We start from the raw sequence: 21,474 nt of genomic DNA, 5'->3' as shown, positions 1-21,474 counted from the left end.
ACAAACCGCATCCTTAAAAGATCGCTTTTAAAAAATATATATTTTGAAATCCATTTTTTTTTCAACTCATGTGTAAACATACATAGTTGGCTCATGTGACAAATTAAGACAACAGCGCCCTCTGCTGACACACAATAGACCTGCAATTATCAAGTGGCTGTAAACGTTAATGGCCGAACCGAGGAAAACATATCAAAATATCTGCGGATAAATACTGGATGATGTGAGAAAAGGTTTTCATTACGTCGATATTAATGGTCTAACTTTACATCTGCCATATTTTAATGTGACGACTCGTTTTTCCTGTTGTACGGCTAATAATTAGCATTATTTTTAGCTAACATGCTAATAGCTAATGTTGGTGACTTTGCTGCTAAATCTTGTGACATTCTAAACCGTCTCAGTGACGTATCTTCTTTAAATTGACTAGCTATATATTTAGTATCTTTTTTGTGTAGTTGGAGAGGTTTTTTTTGGTGTTTGGAGACTTAAAAAGTGAGAGTGTAATGGCTGCCAGCCAGTGTTTCTGTGCAGGTCTACGGCCTAAAGGGTCGGCGCTCCTGTCTCCCATTCCGAAGGTCCAGGCGGGTTACATCGGTTTATGGCCGAACCGAGGAAGACATATCATCAAAATATCTGCGGATAAATACTGAATGATGTGAGAAAAGGTTTTTATAGCGTCGATATTAATGGTCTAACATTACATCTGCCATATTTTAATGTGACGCCTCGTTTTTCCTGTTGTACGGCTAATAATTAGCATTATTTTTAGCTAACATGCTAATAGCTAATATTGGTGACTTTGCTGTTAAATCTTGTGACATTCCAAACCGTGTTAGTGACGTATCTTCTCAAAAGTGACTAGCTACATATTTAGTATCTTTTTTTTGTGTAGTTGGATAGTTTTTTTTTTGTATTTGGAGAATTAAAAGTGAGAGTGTAATGGCTGCCAGCCAGTGTTTCTGTGCAGGTCTACGGCCTAAAGAGTCAGCGCTCCTGTCTCCCATTCCGAAGGTCCAGTTACATCGGTGCCGTCACCTGGATGGGAGTGAGGTTTGGTTGTTACGTTGGTGAACGTCACTCCCTCGGCCTTAAGGAGGGGAACTGAACGCTGGGTCGACAGTTTGGGTTTTTCCAAATTGTCCATAGGTATGAATGTGAGTGTGAATGGTTGTTTGTCTATATGTGCCCTGTGATTGGCTGGCCACCAGTCCAGGGTGTACCCCGCCTCTTGCCTAAAGACAGCTGGGATAGGTTCCAGCGACCCTCATGAGGATGAGCGGTAGAAAATGAATGAATGAATGAGTTCTCCTCCTATTTTGTGTGGAAGTGGTAACTTTTTGGCTTCTTATTTTGTCGTTCCCCCACCCTCGGCTATCTCTGTGGAGTTTGCATATTCTCCCCATGCATGCGTGGGTTTTCTCCGGGTACTCCGGTTTCCTCCCACATTCCAAAAACATGCTAGGTTAATTAGCGACTCCAAATTGTCCATAGGTATGAATGTGAGTGTGAATGGTTGTTTGTCTATATGTGCCCTGTGATTGGCTGGCCACCAGTCCAGGGTGTACCCCGCCTCTCGCCCGAAGACAGCTGGGATAGGCTTCAACACCCCCCGCGACCCTCATGAGGATAAGCGGTAGAAAATGAATGAATGAATGAGTTCTCCTCCTATTTTGTGTGGAAGTGGTAACTTTTTGGCTTCTTATTTTGTCTTTCCCCACCCTCGGCCATCTCTGTGTGGAGTTTGCATGTTCTCCCCATGCATGCGTGGGTTTTCTCCGGGTACTCGGTAGAAAAACGGTAGAAAATGAATGAAGGAATGAGTTCTCTTTTGTGTGGAAGTGGTAAACACATTTATTATGAGACGTTACAGCAGCTGAAAAATACAGGTGCTTATATATGTAAAACAAAATATAAAAATATAAGTTATACAGCACACGTTTGTCGATGCGTCCTGGTGGGGGGGGTTACATTGGTCCATGATGAAAATCATCTTGCATGTGGTCACTACATTTCCAAAATTCTACTTTTGTCTGTTTTTCTCTGGATTTTCCTGACCCTTCATAAAATACAAAACAAATACGTCACCATCAGTCGACATTGACATCGTGCGGTTCAATACGGGGGGGATTCTAACCTGATCTCCTGTTTCGCTGTCTTCTCTTGTACACACAGCAGGACAGCACCACAATTACCAGCACGGCGGCCAGTGCAGCACAAACTGGAATCAGGATTGGGAAATGGTTTTCTGGAAAGAGGAGCATCGTTGTAACATGTTTTGGTAAACACCGTATGAATGATGCACAAATTTAACGATATTTACCTTCAACGTCTAATTTTATTGTAATGATTTTCACAAGAACCCCATCAGGATCAAACACCTCCACTGTGTATTGACCCGAGTCAGTCTTCTCAGCAGTGGAGATTTTTAAAGTCCCGTTGTTTATAAAGAACTCGGTTCTGTTCCTGAAGGCTTCCTGGATCACCGCCTTTTCTTTTTTCATAGTAAACACAATAACGGGTCCACTTGGAAGCTGTTTCTTACATCGCAGCTGATGGCCGCTCACATTTTCCATCAGCTGGATGTAAACAGATCCTCCGAGAACGATGGAGCAGTGAGAGTTCTCCAAGGTCCCGTTGCACCGAGACTCACCAGCAGTGAGGAACGCTACAAGAACAAAAGCAACTTGCATGATCAGACTTCAAAACAAATAATTGATGTGTTAATACTGAAAATGAAAGTAGTACCAGTTGCTGTTCCACCAAAGAGCACCAGAAGTACAACAGCATGCCACATAGTCCCGTCTTCTATAGAGACATTTTACCTTTATCGCTATGGTGATGATGAGACTCACAAGAGTCAATCATGAAGCAGACAACGTGCAACCTAGAAAGGAAGGAAGTTGAGTAAATGTTCTCACTTCCCTTTCACTGCCTGGCAACATTCGCCATCATTAAACACTAAAAACTCCAAACTGATCCAACTTTGTATTAACTTTGTTTAACAATGTAAAGCTTATGCTTACATTTCAAGACTTATTCTCACTTTATCTCCATCTAAAGTCTCAGAAAGCATTACTACCATTACGTATCGGAGCTTTCAGGAGGAGTAGATACTGTATGTACTTAATAGTACCAAAATTAGATTAGACTAGGGCGGTGGCTTCTTGACTTCCTGGCCCCTTATATGCGTCTTGGTATATCTGTGTGATTAGTGGAAGTGAAAGTAAGTCGAGTGGTTGGCATATTGGCATGAATTATGTTGACGACAGTAGCGTAGTATATAAAGTTATAAACATTGAAGTACTCATGGCACCAAAATACGTTCAAATTTATGCAATTCATTCATTCATTTTTACCGCTTATCCTCACGAGGGTCGCAAGGGGGTGCTGGAGCCTATCCCAGCTGTCTTCAGGCGGGGTACACCCTGGATTGGTGGCCAGCCAATCACAGGGCACATATAGACAAACAACCATTCACACTCACATTCATACCTATGGACAATTTGGAGTCGCTAATTAACCTAGCATGTTTTTGGAATGTGGGAGGAAACGGGAGTACCCGGGAAAAAAACCCACGCATGCACGGGGAGAATATGCAAATTCCACACAGAGATGACCGAGGGTGGGGAAAGACAAAATAAGAATCCAAAATGTTACCACTTCCACACAAAATAGGAGGAGAACTCATTCATTCATTCATTTTCTACGGCTTTTCCTCACAAGGGTCGCGGGGGTGCTGGAACCTATCCCAACTGTCTTCAGGCATGAGGCGGGGTACACCCTGGACTGGTGGCCAGCCAATCACAGGGCACATATAGACAAACAACCATTCACACTCACATTCATACCTATGGACAAGTTGGAGTCGCCAATTAACCTAGCATGTTTTTGGAATGTGGGAGGAAACCAGAGTACCCGGAAAAAACCCCCACACATGCACAGGGAGAACATGCACGCAGAGATGGCCGAGGGTGGAATTGAACTCAAAAATGACCATTCGCCACGTCCGATTCTTCAGTCTTATGTTCAGCGAGCTAGCTAGTTAGCCTCCAATTTGAACTGAAGCAGGACCAAGTCAGAAGCCACAAACATACCACTTCCACATGGATAAGGAGAACTTTTTTCCTCACTATGTCATGTGGGTTTTGCACACATGGCTGATTACATATTGCAAGCGAAGGTAATGCCACTCCAATGTAACATTACTGACACCTAGTGGCGGGAATATTAAATATGAAACAGCCAAATAATGAATATACAGACATTGTTTATTCTAAAAAGACATGCCTGTGAAGGTTCAGATTCGATACAGTCTTCCATTGATCTTCCAGTAAGACCAAAATATGTCATTGGGATGTTTTCATATCCTATTGGACATGATCCGAGTGTTGAGTCTCCTGAAGAAGGATTTACTATGAGACAGTTTCAGATTCTTCTTCCAGTCTTTATTCTTCCGCGGATAAAAGGTGTCCCAGCTTTCCTCTTCCTCATCTCCCACCCAGGGGACCCAGGCGCCCCCATTCAGGCTGGGGTCAGCCCGCAGATCCTCTGACGGGTAACGCACTGGGACGGCAGTGCGGTTGTAGTACACCAGTCTGGCCATCAACTCTTTGACAACATCTGGTCTCTTCCCGGAAAGGTCGTAACGTTCGTAAGGATCTCCGGTGATGTTGAATAGCCATACTGATTTCCTGGATTCTGTGTGCCGCTCCAGGTTCCACCAGCTTCCCGGGAAGCTCGGAAGCATCGGCGGTGGCGTCCAGTCTCCGTAACCGGGATCTCCAGTCAGAAGTTTCCAGTCTCCGGCTCGGATGGAGGCTTGCACGGCTGTATTCCAAATCCCATATCCTTTCTGCAGGGAGCCGCTCCGAGCTCGGTTATAGAGAGGGTCAATGTTGTGGAGGATCTCCAATCTGGGAGATTCCTTCTCCTCACTAATGGCTTCCCAAACATCATACCCGTCCACCCCCTTTGTTAGGGACTCGTTGCCACCTGCTAGTCGTACCAGGGTGGGATACCAGTCGGTAATGTGCACCAGGGCTTTACTAACCCTCCTCTTCTTCCTTAATAGAGGGCTGTGGACAAATCCCAGACCTCGGACTCCACCTTCCCAGTAGGTGCCCTTACGCCCCCTGAGGGGCCAGTTGCTGCCACCGGACAACGGCTGGCCGCCATTGTCTGTTGAAAAGATAATGACACTGTTTTGGTAGTAACCATACTTTCGGAGGGCGTATGTTACATTCCGAACTGCCTCGTCCACGGCAGAGACCATAGCGGCGTACTTCCTGCGAGCCACGTTGCCGAGCCCACGGTATGGATAGATGTACTCCCGCGGGGACTGCAACGGGGTGTGAACGGCTTGGAAGGAAAGGTAGATAAAGAGCGGCTGGGATAACGGATCATGTGACGCTAGGATCTTGCGGACCCTTTGCGTGTACAAATGGGTGGAGTATTTACCCCTCTGATCCCAGGCTACGGTTTCGTCCTCGTGGAGATCAAAACCACACAGACCAGGACCGTCGCAGGAGTTGTAGGTGTAGTAGTTGACGCTACCGGTCAGGGAGCCAAAATATGTGTCAAAGCCGCGCCGTGTTGGCAGACACTCCTTCTTGTAAAAACCCAAGTGCCACTTCCCCACCATGTGGGTGGAGTAGCCGAGCTCCTGCAGCCGCTGAGGTAGCGTGACGTGTTGGAAGGGGAGGCAGTTGGGCTGGCGGGGCCGGATGATGGAGTGCTGAAGGCCTGTGTGAATCTGGTACCTGCACAATTGATAGAAGATACCAAATATCAATATTGGCATGCATTGTATCTGTTAAGTTATAGTATTGGCACACCAACATCAAAGCGCTAATAATAATAATAATACATGTAATTTATGACGCACTTTATATCAAATGAATGATCTCAAAGTGCAACAGGTACAATAGAAGAATAAAAGTTAACAGCAAGTATCATAATAACACAATAAGAACATCCAAAATAAGTACACTGTAACCCCGAATGTTCAAAGTACTTAAATGAAGTTATGAAGTTCTTAAAAAAGTTCTAATAACTTAATTATGTCAAGTTCATTTAACATGTTGTTCCATTTTGAGTACTTTTAACTAATTGAACTATGGCTAGAGCGCAGACCTCACAGCTAGGAGACCAGGGTTAAATTCCACCCTCGGCCATCTCTGTGTGGAGTTTGCATGTTCTCCCCGTGCATGCGTGGGTTTTCTCCGGGTACTCCGGTTTCCTCCCACATTCCAAAAACATGCTAGGTTAATCCCCGAGGGTGGGGAAAGACAAAACAAGAAGCCAAAAAGTTACCACTTCCACACAAAATAGGAGGAGACCTCATTAATTCATTCATTTTCTACCGCTTATCCTCACGAGGGTCGCAGGGGGTGCTGGAGCCTATCCCAGCTGTCTTTGGGCGAGACTGGTCGCCAGCCAATCACAGGGCACATATAGTCAAACAACCATTCACACTCACATTAATACCTATGGACAATTTGGAGTCGCCAATTAACCTAATATGTTTTTGGAATGTGGGAGGAAACCGGAGTACCCGGAGAAAACCCACGCCTGCACGGGGAGAACATGCAAACTCCACACGGAGATGGCTGAGGGTGGAATTGAACCCTGGTCTCCTAAACATTAAATATGCATTAAAATAGGCGAGCTATGTAAAAGCTTTTGTAAAAAGATTAATCCTTTAATTGCTACAATGTCATAACTGTAATATGCAAAAGTTGAAATTATCATGGAACAGTATGATCAAATTATGCAGGCTATTTCTTTTATTTTCAAGCACAACAAGTCACAGAGTTATCATAAACTGGGACAATTGAGAGAAATTTACCTGCCAGTGATGAGTTGGCTGCGGGACGGCGTGCAGATGGGTTGGATGTAATAATTCTCCAGCTTCACCCCATCAGCAGCCAGCTTATCCAATACCGGAGTCTTAATATCAGAACTGTGATAGCCGATGTCGTTGAATCCTTGATCATCTGTCATAATGAAGATTATGTGAGGAGGCTTTGGACCGAGAGACCCCCTACTAAAAGTCTGACCCGGCTCTTTTTCCACCTGATTAGGACTCATCAGATCCCATGACAGGTATCCGAGGCTGAGCAGACTCATCATGGAGAAACCGGTCAGAGCTGTTGTAGCCATTGTGTTATTTTAAAGTCCAAATTGACACGCTTTGTAGAGTATAGTCACCAAAACATCCTGCACAGTCCCCCAACTCGGTACGATCCTCAGCTATACATTCATCCTCGATGCCGCTCCAAAATGTTTCAAAGGTCTTTGGAAAACATTTCCCTTCCCCAAAAGGTCTTGGCAACTCCGCCCCCATTTGCTTTGCAGCTTGGCTGAAAAAACATCAGCCTCCTACCACCTTAAAACACACACAGTAATGTTTCTACTACAGCCAAGTGGCACTCATGAGTCTACATCACATTCCAGTTCTGAGAATTTGAACATTCCCGTCAACAAGCAGGAGGTGGTTGATTTTCTTCTGTTTATTTTGACAAAAGATATTTGAATCAATTGATTTTTTATCAGGAATCAATATTGGTTCTCATTGGTTCTCCATCCTTAACAAGACCTTAACAATTTTATCAATCAAATGTCGTTTTTGAGAAGTCCCCTCTCACATTAAAACGCTTAGACTTTCAATGAACACATCTGCATTCATGACATTAGGTGTGATCCCAGTGACCCACATTTCCATCTTGACACATGACTAGAAAGCAAAAAGAAAAACACCAACTTGAGCAATCAGTGACAGACAGCCCCCCAGTCAGAGATCTCACTGAGCAGGGGAGATTCGGGCCCCGGCAGACACAATCGCAGACCCTGTTCCGTGCTGCAAAGCCCCCTTCACAAATGCTCCCTTAGTATGCCTGCTGTTTCATGACTTCGAGTCGAGGAAAGAGACAGACCATAATTTCTAGACTCAGATAACATCTCCAAGCAGACGTAAAAAAGACACTTTACAAACCAAAATTACATGATGGAAGCTCAATCGTTGCCTGAAAACGATGACGTCACCACCCTGTGACTAGAACTTACCGGTAACTGAGTGTGAGTGAATGTGAGTGTGAATGGTTGTTTGTCTGTAAGTGGCCTCCTATTGGCTTGCCACCAGTCAGCTGGGATAGGCTGACCCTAGTAGGTTAAGCGGCATAGAAAGTAATTGAATGATTTTAACTCAATTTCACGATGGACCTTCTGCCCGTACGTTATTTCCTCTTCTATAGTTTTGGTTTGCCTTATGTATTACATCTACAAAAATAGTATATTAACGGTTTAACTAATTATGTTTAAAAAATTTAATTATTATTATTATTTATTCAAAATTCTTTAAATTATATGTGCAATTTACTGTTTACGCTGTACATTGTTGTTCATATTTGATGTCATCTATTTATTCTCCACATTATTATTATTATTTATTATCTATATATCTGTATATCTATCTGTATATCTATCTATCTGTATATCTATCTATCTATCTGTATATCTATCTATCTATCTGTATATCTATCTATCTATCTATCTATCTATCTGTATATCTATCTATCTGTATATCTATCTATCTATCTATCTATCTGTATATCTATCTATCTGTATATCTATCTATCTATTTATCTATCTATCTATTTATCTATCTATCTATCTATCTATCTGTATATCTATCTATCTGTATATCTATCTATCTGTATATCTATCTATCTATCTATCTATCTGTATATCTATCTATCTATCTGTATATCTATCTATCTATCTATCTGTATATCTATCTATCTATCTATCTATCTGTATATCTATCTATCTATCTGTATATCTATCTATCTATCTATCTATCTATCTATCTATCTGTATATCTATCTGTATATCTATCTGTATATCTATCTGTATATCTGTATATCTATCTATCTATCTATCTATGTATCTATGTATCTATGTATCTATCAATCAAGCTACATGGTTCTGTTATAGCGCCACCATATGGTCACACAAAGTCTGCTGCTCTTTCTTAACTTTATTCTGACCTGAACACCATTTTTAAAACCCATATATGTATCTCCAACTAACAAACATGTCTCTAGTCCGCTCATCCTGGGAGCGACACTTCCTCTTTGTCACTAGACGACAGCGAGTTGCATTCATTGAAAATCTCCAAAACTCGCACTATATGTATAATATGACTCCTAAGCCCAATAGTCAAAATGCTAATATGGAACAGCATCATGATGCTGAGCTTTGCAGATCCGCAAAACATCTAAGAGCAACACACCATAGCTGGCAAATGTTGATGTTGGCAACAGGAAGGGCTTGCGGGTATGAAGGCTGCTGGTCAGCTAATGAGCCTCCCGTAAAGGGCAAGAAAATTCATCCGTGGATGTTTGCTGAGCAGCCGAGGCATCGCTGGTGCAGGCACAGCGCCAGTGGGAATGGGCAAGTTTAAAGCGGGTCAAAGTGAGTGGAGGAAAAATTACAGCCATGCACCTAAAGTTTAACTCCCTGGTGTACGTAGTAGTTGTCCCACAGGAAGGCGCTCTGTGAGGGTCCAAAACTAAAAAAATTACACTCACAAAATGACACTGGGGCTGCACGGCGGATGAGTGGTTCGTGCGCAGACCTCTCAGCTAGGAGACCAGGGTTCAATTCCACCCTCGGCCATCTCTGTGTGGAGTTTGCATGTTCTCCCTGTGCATGTGTGGGTTTTCTCTGGGTACTCCGGTTTCCTCCCACATTCCAAAAACATGCTAGGTTAATTCACCAAACTAGACCACCTCTTAGACACTTAAGACTCGGGTACTTTGTAATGGTAATGGTAATGGTTTTATTTCAATTGAACATGCATCAGATTACAATTGAATGCATCACATAATCAGTTCACAGTTCCACATGTCCGAAAGGAGTAGGAAGAAGCAAAGCTTATTAAATCCTACCCCTCCATCTGGTACTTTTACAATCAGTAACTGTTACATTTGTTCACTTCCTGCTTTCCTAATATAGTTTTCATTCACTTATTCATTCATTTTCGATTGCTTTTTCCTCACGAGGGTCACGGGGGTGCTGGAGCCTATCCCAGCTGTCTTGGGGCGTGAGGCGGAGTACACCCTGGACTGGTGGCCAGCCAATCACAGGGCACATATAGACAAACAACCATTCACACTCACATTCATACCTATGGACAATTTGGAGTGGCCAATTAACCTAGCATGTTTTTGGAATGTGGGAAGAAACCGGAGTCTAATATAGTTTTAAGTTTTTTAATATATATATATATTTTTAAATTTTTTTTAAAAAAATTTATTTAAAAAAAAATAATAATTAAAAAAAAAATTAAATTTTCTATTTTATTTTTATTCCGGGTCACTGATGTCAAAGTCGAATCGAGTCCAAAGTCATCAAAATTGGGACTTGAGTCTGATTCAAGTCCAAGTCATATGACTTGAGTTAAATACCACTCTGTTAAATATTTTTACCGGTTGTTTCTGTCCCTCCTATCAAGTAACACCACAGCACAGACATGGTGTATATACATGTGCAACCTTTGCTCCTCTTTACACCCCTTTTGCAAACAGGTTTATGCTCGTTTTTCTTCGAGACGTTGACAAGCTGAGACGGGGGGTTTTGCTGCTTCGCTGTGTCGCTCACCTTCCAGCAGATGTTTGGCTTTGGTTGAAGGACGAGGTGCTATTACTGAATACAGCTGCTGCCCTTCCCCGTGAACACTACCTTCTTTCTAATCAGCACAGCCCTGCCAGGAAACCTGCACATATTACTCCCACCTCTTACCCCAATTTTCTAATCTGAGGACTGGATGGAGGTTTTCTCTTTTCCTCTGCAGCAGCTTGTCACTCTTCGCCTTCATACAAAGACGCCTTGGTTTGGAAGAGGCTGCACGATATTATTTACCATTACACAATCAATTTGCTCAGTTTATTTCAATACGTTTTTAAGCTATTTTGTACAAGTTGCGGGCTGCATGGCGGTCAAGTGGTTAGCACACAGACCTCACAATTGAGAGACCGGAGTTAAATCCCACCCTCGGCCATCTTTGTGTGGAGTTTGCATGTTCTCCCCGTGCATGCGTGGGTTTTCTTTGGGTACTCCGGTTTTCCCACATTCAAAAAACATGCTAGGTTAATTTAATCGGCGACTCCAAATTGTCCATAGGTATGAATGTGAGTGTGAATGGTTGTTTGTCTATATGTGCCCTGTGATTGGCTGGCCACCAGTCCTGGGTGTACCCTGCCTCTCTCCCTGAAGACAGCTGGGATAGGCTCCAGCACCCCCTGCGACCCTCATGAGGATAAGCGGTAGAAAATAAATTAATGAATGAATTCTCCTATTTTGTGTGGAAGTGGTAACTTTTTGGCTTCTTATTTTGTCTTTCCCCACCCTCGGCCATCTCTGTGTGGAGTTTGCATGTTCTCCCCGCGCATGTGTGGGTTTTTTTCCAAGGATTCCGGTTTCCTCCCACATTCCAACGACATGCTAGGTTAATTGGCGACTCCAAATTGTCCATAGGTATGAATGTGAGTGTGAATGGTTGTTTGTCTATATGTGCCCTGTGATTGGTTGGCCACCAGTCCAGGGTGTACCCCGCCTCTCGCCCCAAAACAGCTGGGATAGGCTCCAGCACCCCCTGCAACCCTTGTGAGGATAAGCGGTAGAAAATGAATGAATGAATGAGTTCTATTTTGTGTGGAAGTGGTAACTTTTTGGCTTCTGATTTTGTCTTAACCTGGTCCAGAAAGCCTAAAATGTTAACAAAAATATTTTTTATAGTTTTAAAATGAGTTTTTACATGCATAAAACAATTGTAAATGCATAGAAATTATGAATTAAGGAGACACATGAAGATTTGACATAACTTTATACGTATTTATAGAAACAAAGCAACAATCAGTCAGCAAACACTAACCGCAATTGCAGTACTACATATCCCATGTTGCACCGCGGCCTAACCGGAAAGGAACTACATCCTCGTGTCAAAGTTGAAGCGGGGAACGTGCGTAATTCTGTAGACTAGCCGTGACTTCTTTTGTGGGAGTTTTTTTTTTTTTAACAATCCATGTGAATTATGAGACAAAGTGTACATTTACACGCGTGTTTATTGGGGTATGTGATGAGAAAATTATGTCTGTGAACGCGTCCAAACAACAGCTGATCCCGCTCATTTATCGCCATTTGGAGGAGCATGGTTTCCACTCGGCTGCAGAAGAGCTTCAGAGGCACAACCCACAAGTATGTACACACATAATTATATATAATACTCAGTTTTCATTGACTTTTAATGTTGTTTACCTGAAGTACTACACGTGGAAGACTGCGCAACTATCGCACATGTAATGACAAATACAATGCTACAAATAAAGGTAGACGCAATGTAAGTGTCTTGTATTTCTCCTTTACAGAGTTTTGGGGGAGATAATTCAACGGCATCGACATCATTACAAGAGATTTACAGTTCCTGGTTAAAGTAAGTGTGCATTTTAGTATGTTGTTTATTTGTTTAGGGCAGGGGTTTCAAACTCAATTTACCTGGGGGGGCACTGGAGCTAGGGTCTGGGTGAGACTGGGCCGCATCAGGTTTTCAAAAAAACAAAACAAAACAAAAACGCATTTATTAAAAACAGAAAAATGAATAAACTTTGCTTTGGTTCTGATTTTCTACAAGAAAAGCTCTGATAAAACATTCCACTGTTCTCGAATATCTCACTTTTTATTTTTCTACACAAAATAAGATGAAAAATAAATAAACAAATCAAGAATAAAGAAAATCAATCAGTAATAAATAAATATAATAATAAAAACTTAAGAAACCACATATAGTTGGTGGGTAGACAAATTATTTTTTTCAGATTAAAATGAACAAAGCATTATTAGAGCCCTGTAGACATGACAAAACACGACTATAGTCACATTTATACTCTTTTTTTATTTACAACATATTGCGCAACTGCAGGGTCTTGAGACACATGCTAACTCGCTAACTAGAGAGCTAGCGACCTAAACGGTAGCCTTCAAGTTATTTCCTTTCAACTTAAATAGCCAAAAACGTACCACTTCCACACGGATAGGGAGTTAACAGTTATTTAACCTTTAACATGAACATGAATCAAACGTAATAATTTTTTCTGGGTACATGATACCATACAGCATCCATATCAAACTTGCGCGGGCCGCACTAACATTAAACTTTTATATATTGTACTTTGTTGAATATATTGTACTTTATTGAGGGTTTTGGAAGGTGTACCGTAGAGAATACTGTTGCAGTAGTACATTCTGGTTGGATTAAGTGTTTCAATTCCTTGCAGGCGCTCAAAGAACAAACACTCCAAGTCGAATGGAGAAGCATCGACTTCAGCTAAAGGTATAAACTTTGAAACATTACAACAGAGTGATACATTAGGCCGTAACAAAGATTGTTGCATTTGTGACAAATTCTTCTCTTCTATGGATCCTGACAACGCAGCCGCTTCCAAGAAGGCGAAGAAACCTGCAAAAAAGCCCCAGAAACAGAGAGTGAGTTTATATCTGCCGTTACAAAAATAAAGCCGAGTGCTAACTTGTTGTCTTTACAGTCCGTTGCGCCAAAAAGGGAGAAAAAAGATGACAAGGTGTCCGAAAACGCCACACCGGCGAAAAGACTAAAGAAGCAAGAAAAAGTCGTGGATCACGGTGAAGGCGATTCTGACTCTGACAGCAGTTTGGACGTAGAGAAATGGAAGAAACTGGTTCTACAAATGACAGGTAGATGTGGACTGTAATAAATGACACTGTTAATTAATAAACGACCATTTTATTGTTATTATTTTATATCTCTGCTGTGCTTCACTCCTGGTAAGATATTTCTTGGTTGTCCACAGAGGTTGACGTCGCCAAAATGGACACCATCAACGCTTTGGACTCTTCCACACCCAAAAAGAGAGTCAGGAAAGCTCCGACTAAGCTGAAAATGAACACGTCTGTTAAAAAGAACACCAAGGAGAAGGCGGCGACAAAAGAACCAACCAAGTCAAGTCCGCAGGAGAAGACCCCACAAAGAAAAGCCCCGACAGAAAATCCGATATCATTAAGTAGCGCCACAGCTACATCTTCATCGAAAAAGACACCAAAGAAGGAAAAGTTAAACTCTTTGATTCCCGCTGAAGAAAAACCAGAGAAGAAAAGAAAGAAAAACAAAGAAGATTCAGCCAGCAAAGTTACACGAAGTAAAAAAGAAAAAAACACCAACAATAATAAAACTGTGGAGTTGAACGCTGTTGAAAAACCTGTAGAGAATACAACAATCTGTAATGAACAGTATCTCCAATCCTGGAATCAAAGCATAGCGTTGGAGAACGTAGGGAACGCTGAGGAAGTCCCAAGGAAAGAAAAGAAATCAAAGAAAAACCAGAAGGAGGCTCTAAACTATCTGAATATTTCAGACATCATTTTAAAAGACAAGAAACCTAAGAAGAAGAAAAAGACCAAGGAGGACATATTTGATGGCGATGGAACTTCTGAGCTCACAACCAAGGAGAAGAAAACACCAAAGAAAAAAAAGACGCTTGATGGTGTGCCGGAAAATCCAGAGCAGATGAAGAATGTCGAGGAAGCAAACGGGAATGAGGAGATGCCTCCTAGCGTGGACAGTTCCGGTGCTGATGCGAGAGACAAGAAATCAACGAAGAAGAGAAAGAGTCATACCGTGGAGGAACAGAAAGACAAATCTTCTCCTAATGAGGAAGCCATTTTTCCGAATGAAAATGCGAATGGAACCGTAGAAGACACACCCGAGCCGAACACAGAAACGAAGAAGAAGAAGAAGAAACTTTTGGATAACACATTACCTTTGTTCACCCTGGATACCCCTTGTCCGCCCTCTTTGAAAAAGAAAAGTAAGTTTAAAGCTAAAAAAAATCCAGTTACAACTTGTCAATGATGTTTATTATTCTTTTATTTCCGCAGAGAAGAGTAAAAAGGAGCCAGGCGACATCCCAGCAACACCTACCACCAACGCAGCATGACCAACATCGGCAGGAAACCTCATATAAAATCCATCCACATGATGCCGTCGGCCTGTCAACATGGTCATTATCATTTTTAATTGAAGATAAAAATAAGTATTTCAGATGTGGTGTGGTGCTGATCATATACCACCGTTTTATTTCCCTTTTTAGAGCATTTTAGCCCAATTTTTATGTATTGTATACGGATAGTAGCCATTTTGCTAATTCTTTTATATGTAAAATTAGATCATTCACCACCCTTTTTTATTTCATTTTAAAGCATTTAACCCCTTTAACTTTAAGTTTTATGTGTGCTATGCGGACAGTGATAATTTTGAAAATGCTTTTATACATAATAGTCACAAAAGTCATGTTTTTGCACCCCAAAATTAAAGTCCCTCTTTGAATGCATCAGCATTCCCATTAAGACTCAGGAAGTCCTTTTTTTTTATAATGTAATCATTTAAAAAACTGCTCGCTACATAAAATATGAACTGGTGAACTTAAACCCATTTTGTATATTCCTCGATATTCCAGCAACACGTCTGAAATATACTGTACTTTTATACAAATTAAACGTTTTTATACTGTCTGCCCTGTGGAAGTTTTTATTTGTACCGCTGGGTGGCGCCGTTGCTTGTGGCGGTCACATTTAAAACCGCCGAAGAAGAAGAGGTTCAGCTGTTGTTTAATTGGAGCAACTGACAAGCAACAAGATGACAGTCCGCTATTTTAATTTACTTATATATTGTTTAAAAACACAGGAAAACAGTAAATAAAAGGTAATGTGGAGGTTAGGTAGAGTCGGTCATAAAGCTGGCCGAGCCGGGTACAGCTTGGAGGAGTTCCGGTTAAAGAGGCGGGAGCACGAAAAAGGTAAGATGTACCTAATGGCGGCTTTATATTGGTGTTATTTGGCTACAAAACTTACGTACATTATGTTGAATATTTGTTCAAATCATATCAAGCTGTATATTAAGTCTGTGTAACACCTGGTGTGTTTTTATACTAATGGCTACACATGGTATTGGTTGCTAGTTTTGTTGTAAACAAATCACCGGTCCACATAAGCTAGCTTGTCAATAAAATTGTGCTAAAAAAATGTACAGCAGTGGGAAAATGTTTAAAAAGTTCGTGATATTATGAGTAATGTGTGATTTCTTGTCATGTTATTGCTCGCATGTTTTCATCTTATGACTGAAATGTTTTTTTTCTCCACATTTCCATTCTGTAAATGTGAATGTAGCTCTTCGTCAGGCCCGCAGAGACAAGCAACTGGTGAGCAAAAGACTTCTTCTAAATGAAGATGAAGTTCAGCAAGAAGCCCCCATGGAATTCTACTCAGATGAGAAGGTAAACGCATTCAGATGAGGTGGACTTTTAACCTTCCTTTTGTGTTAGGGTCGGCACAGGCATAAAAATAATCACATAACTTTTGTTTATTGCATCAAGGCTTTTTGACTTTGTCAGGAAACTCTATTTCAACAAAATAAAACCCAAAAAATAATTTTTACTACATTTCAAAATGGTCTGGTTGAAATTATGACTGTATTGTTAGGGTAGGTTTCGACCCGGTTATAATAATATGACTATAAAGCAATATTTTCAGCCAAAACTGAAATCATAAGTGTACAATTAGCCAACACAATGACAACCAGCTCCTCTTCTCATCATGTAAGCTTCAGGGGATTCTCATTTTGACCGCTTTTCCAGTATACATGTGAGGTGAATTCACTCATTTGACTGGCTTATTTCACATTTACAATTTGGATCATGGAAAGAATGGCAAGAAGTACAGTGAACCAAGATCTGGACCAAAGTTTTTGGTGACAAATGAGGGGGCGGACAGACCAGCATAGCCATTGAGATGAGCAGGACGACAATGTGGCGTATGATCCAGTATGAAGACACAGTTGCTGGTGGTGAAGCTGTTCCAAATCCCTCAGTAATAGCCAGGTAACAAAAGAACTTTGAATTTATTAATATGATTCTTTTGTGGTTCAGTTTACCATTTTTGGAAATTAAAATCGAGGGGTATAGTGACAAAAAAAGGCCTACATGCCCACACAAAAAGTATTAAAACCAACATCTTCATGGATGAGGAACCCTAAGAAGGTAACCAAGACATGAGAACCAAATTTGATGGTAACTTATTGTTTTTAGTGTATTTTATAGCTGATTTAATATAATAATGGGTCAAAACCGACCCGTTTACATAAGAGGAAGGTTAAAAAAAAGAAATCAGCATCTAAGCTTGTGTGTAATGTGTGCAGGATGTTGTCAGCTTGTTCCACAAACTTCAACACAACAATCCAGAGAGGGAAACCCACCTCAAAACCTTGACTCAATTTCTTCGTGACCCTTCGGCTCAACTCCACTTTATCAAGTATGTTGGTGTTTTTCATGACAATATGGAAGAAGGTCATGTTTATATATATATTTTTCGTGTATTCTGTCTAGGCAAGAAAACAGTATCCACCTCCTGGTTGGCCTCCTCACCGGCTCCAACACTCGGTTCCGCTTCCAGTCTCTCCGCTGTCTCCATGAGCTGTCCCACTCTCCTCACCCTAGTATGGCTTCAGCCTGTCTGCCCGCCACCCCTTATCTCCTCACATATCTGTCTGGACAAAGCACCAGGTTCACTGTCAGTCGCTTTTCTCTACATATCGTACACGATGCCATACAACAGAAGCAGTCATCTCCTTGTTTTACGTCTTCACACAGGAGCTTTGTCTCTACACGCTTGGTAACTTGTGCCCGGACAGTGACATTGTGAGAGAGAAACTTCTGGCTCAGGGAATCATACCGGCGCTTGCAAGCTGTATAGAGGTAAGACGATTGAACTACACCCTGCAATAAGAGCTTGTAAAATTGAATTATGATATGTGTGTTCAGAACCAGAAGCATAATATGGCGGTGGTGGAAGCTGTGGGCTTCACTCTTTCTCAGCTTCTCCAAACCAAAGAAGCATCAAGCAAAATAATCCCGTAAGCATCTTTACTTTCTTACATCCTGGAGCTGGAGAACTATGTCAGCTAGTTTTGGGTACGAGTGCTACACCCTCTACTCATCGGTCCATCACAGGGCACATATTTAGCAGTGAAGGAAAATACATTTCTGGGGATCACAATAGATGAAAATATGAACTGGAAGCCTCATATTACAAATATACAACATAAGGTAGCCGGAAATATTTCAATATTGAACAAAGCAAAATTTGTTCTCAATCAGAAATCACTCCACACTCTTTATTGCTCTCTGGTTCTACCATATCTTACTTATTGTGTGGAAATATGGGCTAATAATAACTATAAAAGCAATCTTCACTCGCTAAATGTACTGCAAAAAAAGGTCAGTAAGGATAATTCAGAGAACATACTACTTATTTCTAAAATGACAAATACTTCAACTTGGTGATATAGTTCATCTTCAAACAGATAAAATAACGCATAAGGCTAAAAATAACCAATTAGCTGAAAATGTCATCCAATACTTCTCTACAAGAGAGGAGAAATATGATCTGAGGGAAGAAGCACATTTGGAACACTTCTATGCTAGGACTACGTTATGCTAGCCATAGCATTTCAGTATGTGGAATCAAACTATGGAATGGATTGAGTAACTAAGTCAAACAATGCACAACGATGAGCCAATTCAAGAAACAATACAAGCAGTTGATGTTTGTTAAATACAAGGATGAAGAGTCTTGAACCAGTCATGATGTGCTATATTATAGGTCTGTTCTGGCCTCCTGTTTACCTCCACGCCTCTTAGCAGCCTTGATACCCGACCAGAATTTTTCACTGGGCGCTGCCATCGAGTGTGCATGGTGTTTGCATTACCTTACGTGCAGGTGAGTGCTGTGCAAGACGGGAATTGCTGCGTGTACATTGCACTGTTCAGTAACAACTCTTCTGCTTCTTTTTTTGCAAAGTTCTGAGAATAATGGAGCACTGTTGGCTTGTGGAGCACTGTTGCCATGCAGTACCTTGATAGTGTCACTGGGTGGTGCTGCTGCGCAAGGAAACAAAGAGGATGGCCTAGAACTGGTGAGTGAATTTAAATTAGATGGTTGTTTTCTGTGCTGTGATTGACCGACGACCATTTCAGGCATTATCACGCCTCTCGCCCTAAAATCAGCAGCTGGGATAGGCTCCAGCTGAGTTGTCACGGTCCATCTTCCACCCTTTTTCCTCTTCAGCTTGTCTGCCCTCTGCTGAGGTGCACGGCCAACCTGCTGTCTTCCCGCACGCCCGATGAAACGAGGTCTCGTCTGAGTGATGTGGAGCTCGCGGCCGCTCTGTGCACGCTGCTTCAGACGTACGCGCACACTCGACCCGCGTTAGCCAGAGATAGCGCCTGGGTCCTCAACAACCTCACAGGTGGGCGGGACTTGATTCTGCATCACAAGTTTGTTATACTGAACACCTGGAGTGTCCAAGCAGGGCAGGGGCCGTTATTATTGTTGTTATTATTATTTATTCTTGTAAAATTGTGACTTTTTCTGACTATTTTGACTTTGTTCACATTATTAGAGTTGTTTTTTCTATTTCTGCTGCAGCTGTTTTTTTTTCTAACTATTTAACTTTATTCTTGTAAATTTTCCTCTCAAATTTTTATGGCTTTATTCCACAATATTAACACTTGGTAACCTAATAGTCCCAAAATTACAACTATGTTTCTCATAATATTTTCTGTAATATTTCAACGTCATGCTACTGAAATGACTGAAAATATTTTTTCCTGATAATATTATGTTATTCTTGTAAATTTATGACTTTTCTTTGTTAAATGTTTAAACCTTTTTCTCGTATTTTTGCTTTATTCTTGTAATACTTCTGCTGTTCTTTTTTCTTTTTTTTTGCTGTACACTAAATGAAGTCATACAGTCTAAATACAGTACATTACTCTCTATGTATTGATACAGTCTAATTGACATCCGTCCTTTTTGGTGTGATCCAGCTCAGTCCAGTCTGTTCTGTTCGGCCCTGCTGACTCTCAACTTGGTCCCCGGGCTCCTCCAGCTTCTACCGTTCTCTCAGGGCATCAACGCAATGGTCAGCACAAGAACCAAAGTTCATTTATTTGTTCTACTTTTTACGATCACCATTTCTCACCTCACTGTGCCCTCAGATTCTAAGAGTTCTTGCAAATGTGGCCCACAAGAAAAAGGACTTCTGCATCCAGCTGGCCCGGGTCGGGCTGCTTTCTTCCCTCTTAGCCACACTCAAAATGGCCGATCACGAGGTGCTGATTCTTAGTATGGACATCCTTTATATGCTGCTAGCTAGTCATCCTCAAGTAAGTCACTAACTGGACCGGATTCCAGATCTGTGCTCGTCGAATCTTCTATCAGCGTCATTTCCTGTTCCTCAGGTGGTGGAGGACTTTGGAAGACAAGGCGGACTTTCGCTTTTAGAAACTTTTCAATACTACAGCGAAGCAGATGTGAGGCGAAGGGCAGCGTACCTCCTGGAGCGCCACTTGAAGGATACGGGCAGTGGAATCGAGTCGTTATGACAATGGAAGACCATGTTTTTAGCATGTTTTTTCACACTATCATGGACATGTATTTTCAAATTATCGCCAAAGTAAAGCAACATGCAGTCGTCCCTCGCCATGTCGGGGTTTGAATCTTGCTCCATCACTTTAATCACGTTTTTTAAAAAATCATGAAAAACGATGGCTGTTTTGTGGTGGACTATGGCCTTTTATTCGCTACTCCTCTCATTGCGTGTGGAAGTGGTACACTTTTGGGCTTTTTTGTCCTTTTTCCCTACTCTGTTTCAAACTCCAGCTTAGAATAAGCATACTTGGCTAATTAGTTAGCTTAGTAGCATGCTATGATAGCAGCGGCCGTCTCTCAGTGATCCTGTAGCCGGCGCATAAGCAATGTAATGTAAACAAAGAACAACAGGAGCGTTTAAGTGACGTTATTGGCTTCACTAATTTTGAAAACATCTATTTGGAAAATTATGAACAGGTTTTATGCTCTAACTGCAAAACTATTCTGTTTATTAATATTGAATCCCACTCGGTGGAAATTCATTTATCATGGTTGAGTGTGAAACTAATTAACAGCGATAAACGAGGGATGACTGTATTGCAATCAGCAGTAAATATATATATATATGTTTTATTCTCATCATTTTTTAACATGTACTGTACGTTTTATAGGTCAACTTGGTAAGTAATCATGCACATTGCATTTGCTACCTGTAGCTTACCCAACAGAACATATAAGAGGATCTTTTTTAATATTTTGAAGTACACGGAAAATGTACTTTTGTTTGTTTTGGGGGATTTTTTAAATGTCTTTTTACCACCAGTTAAATAAATAATGGAAGAAACTAACGTTTTTTTCAAATTTACTGTAACTTTTACATTTTAGAACTGAATTGGGTGCAAAACAAAATAAAACCCCATAAGACAGTGCTTCTCGAAGGGGTGGGGAGCCTGG

At 41.3% G+C, this 21,474-nt stretch overlaps 3 protein-coding genes and 2 long non-coding RNA genes across 7 annotated transcripts; 3 read left to right on the top strand and 2 right to left on the bottom strand.

Moving 5' to 3' along the window:
• The first annotated feature begins 178 nt into the window (after nt 1-178).
• On the top strand, nt 179-6,019 carry LOC131110395 (uncharacterized). 3 transcript variants are annotated; one of them, XR_013625272.1, is made up of 4 exons: nt 179-658; nt 958-1,048; nt 4,506-4,642; nt 4,718-6,019. It is a non-coding gene; the product is annotated as an uncharacterized LOC131110395 (long non-coding RNA). The 3 variants fall into 3 exon arrangements; XR_013625274.1 differs by lacking the exon at nt 958-1,048; XR_013625273.1 differs by lacking the exon at nt 179-658 and having other exon boundaries at nt 684-1,149.
• On the bottom strand, nt 1,838-2,895 carry LOC144894627 (uncharacterized). Its single transcript, XR_013625276.1, has 4 exons — nt 2,749-2,895; nt 2,324-2,668; nt 2,138-2,248; nt 1,838-2,059 (listed from the first exon to the last, which is right to left on the bottom strand). It is a non-coding gene; the product is annotated as an uncharacterized LOC144894627 (long non-coding RNA).
• On the bottom strand, nt 4,169-7,281 carry arsia (arylsulfatase family, member Ia). Its single transcript, XM_058063459.2, has 2 exons — nt 6,851-7,281; nt 4,169-5,762 (listed from the first exon to the last, which is right to left on the bottom strand). Exons 1-2 carry the CDS (start codon nt 7,162-7,164, stop codon nt 4,364-4,366), a joined length of 1,713 nt encoding a protein of 570 aa, XP_057919442.2. The 5' UTR covers nt 7,165-7,281; the 3' UTR covers nt 4,169-4,363.
• Nucleotides 7,282-11,965: 4,684 nt separating this feature from the next.
• tcof1 (treacle ribosome biogenesis factor 1) lies at nt 11,966-15,606 on the top strand. The gene is made up of 7 exons (XM_058063461.2): nt 11,966-12,261; nt 12,432-12,496; nt 13,338-13,393; nt 13,496-13,545; nt 13,605-13,773; nt 13,890-14,903; nt 14,974-15,606. Exons 1-7 carry the CDS (start codon nt 12,154-12,156, stop codon nt 15,030-15,032), a joined length of 1,521 nt encoding a protein of 506 aa, XP_057919444.2. The 5' UTR covers nt 11,966-12,153; the 3' UTR covers nt 15,033-15,606.
• A 37-nt stretch (nt 15,607-15,643) lies between these two features.
• tmco6 (transmembrane and coiled-coil domains 6) lies at nt 15,644-20,875 on the top strand. Its single transcript, XM_058063460.2, has 12 exons — nt 15,644-15,890; nt 16,261-16,367; nt 17,288-17,400; nt 17,475-17,658; nt 17,739-17,843; nt 17,910-18,001; nt 18,751-18,867; nt 18,949-19,063; nt 19,216-19,396; nt 19,977-20,071; nt 20,148-20,315; nt 20,391-20,875. Exons 1-12 carry the CDS (start codon nt 15,800-15,802, stop codon nt 20,532-20,534), a joined length of 1,512 nt encoding a protein of 503 aa, XP_057919443.2. The 5' UTR covers nt 15,644-15,799; the 3' UTR covers nt 20,535-20,875.
• The last annotated feature ends 599 nt before the right edge of the window (nt 20,876-21,474 follow it).

The sequence above is a fragment of the Doryrhamphus excisus genome, linkage group LG22 (genome assembly GCF_037039965.1).
Source record: "Doryrhamphus excisus strain RoL-2023G ecotype Guam linkage group LG22, RoL_Dexc_Guam_v1.1, whole genome shotgun sequence".
Lineage (NCBI taxonomy): Eukaryota > Metazoa > Chordata > Actinopteri > Syngnathiformes > Syngnathidae > Doryrhamphus > Doryrhamphus excisus.
The sequence above is the reverse complement of the archived record's forward strand: the minus strand, read 5'-3'. Positions and strand labels throughout refer to the sequence as shown.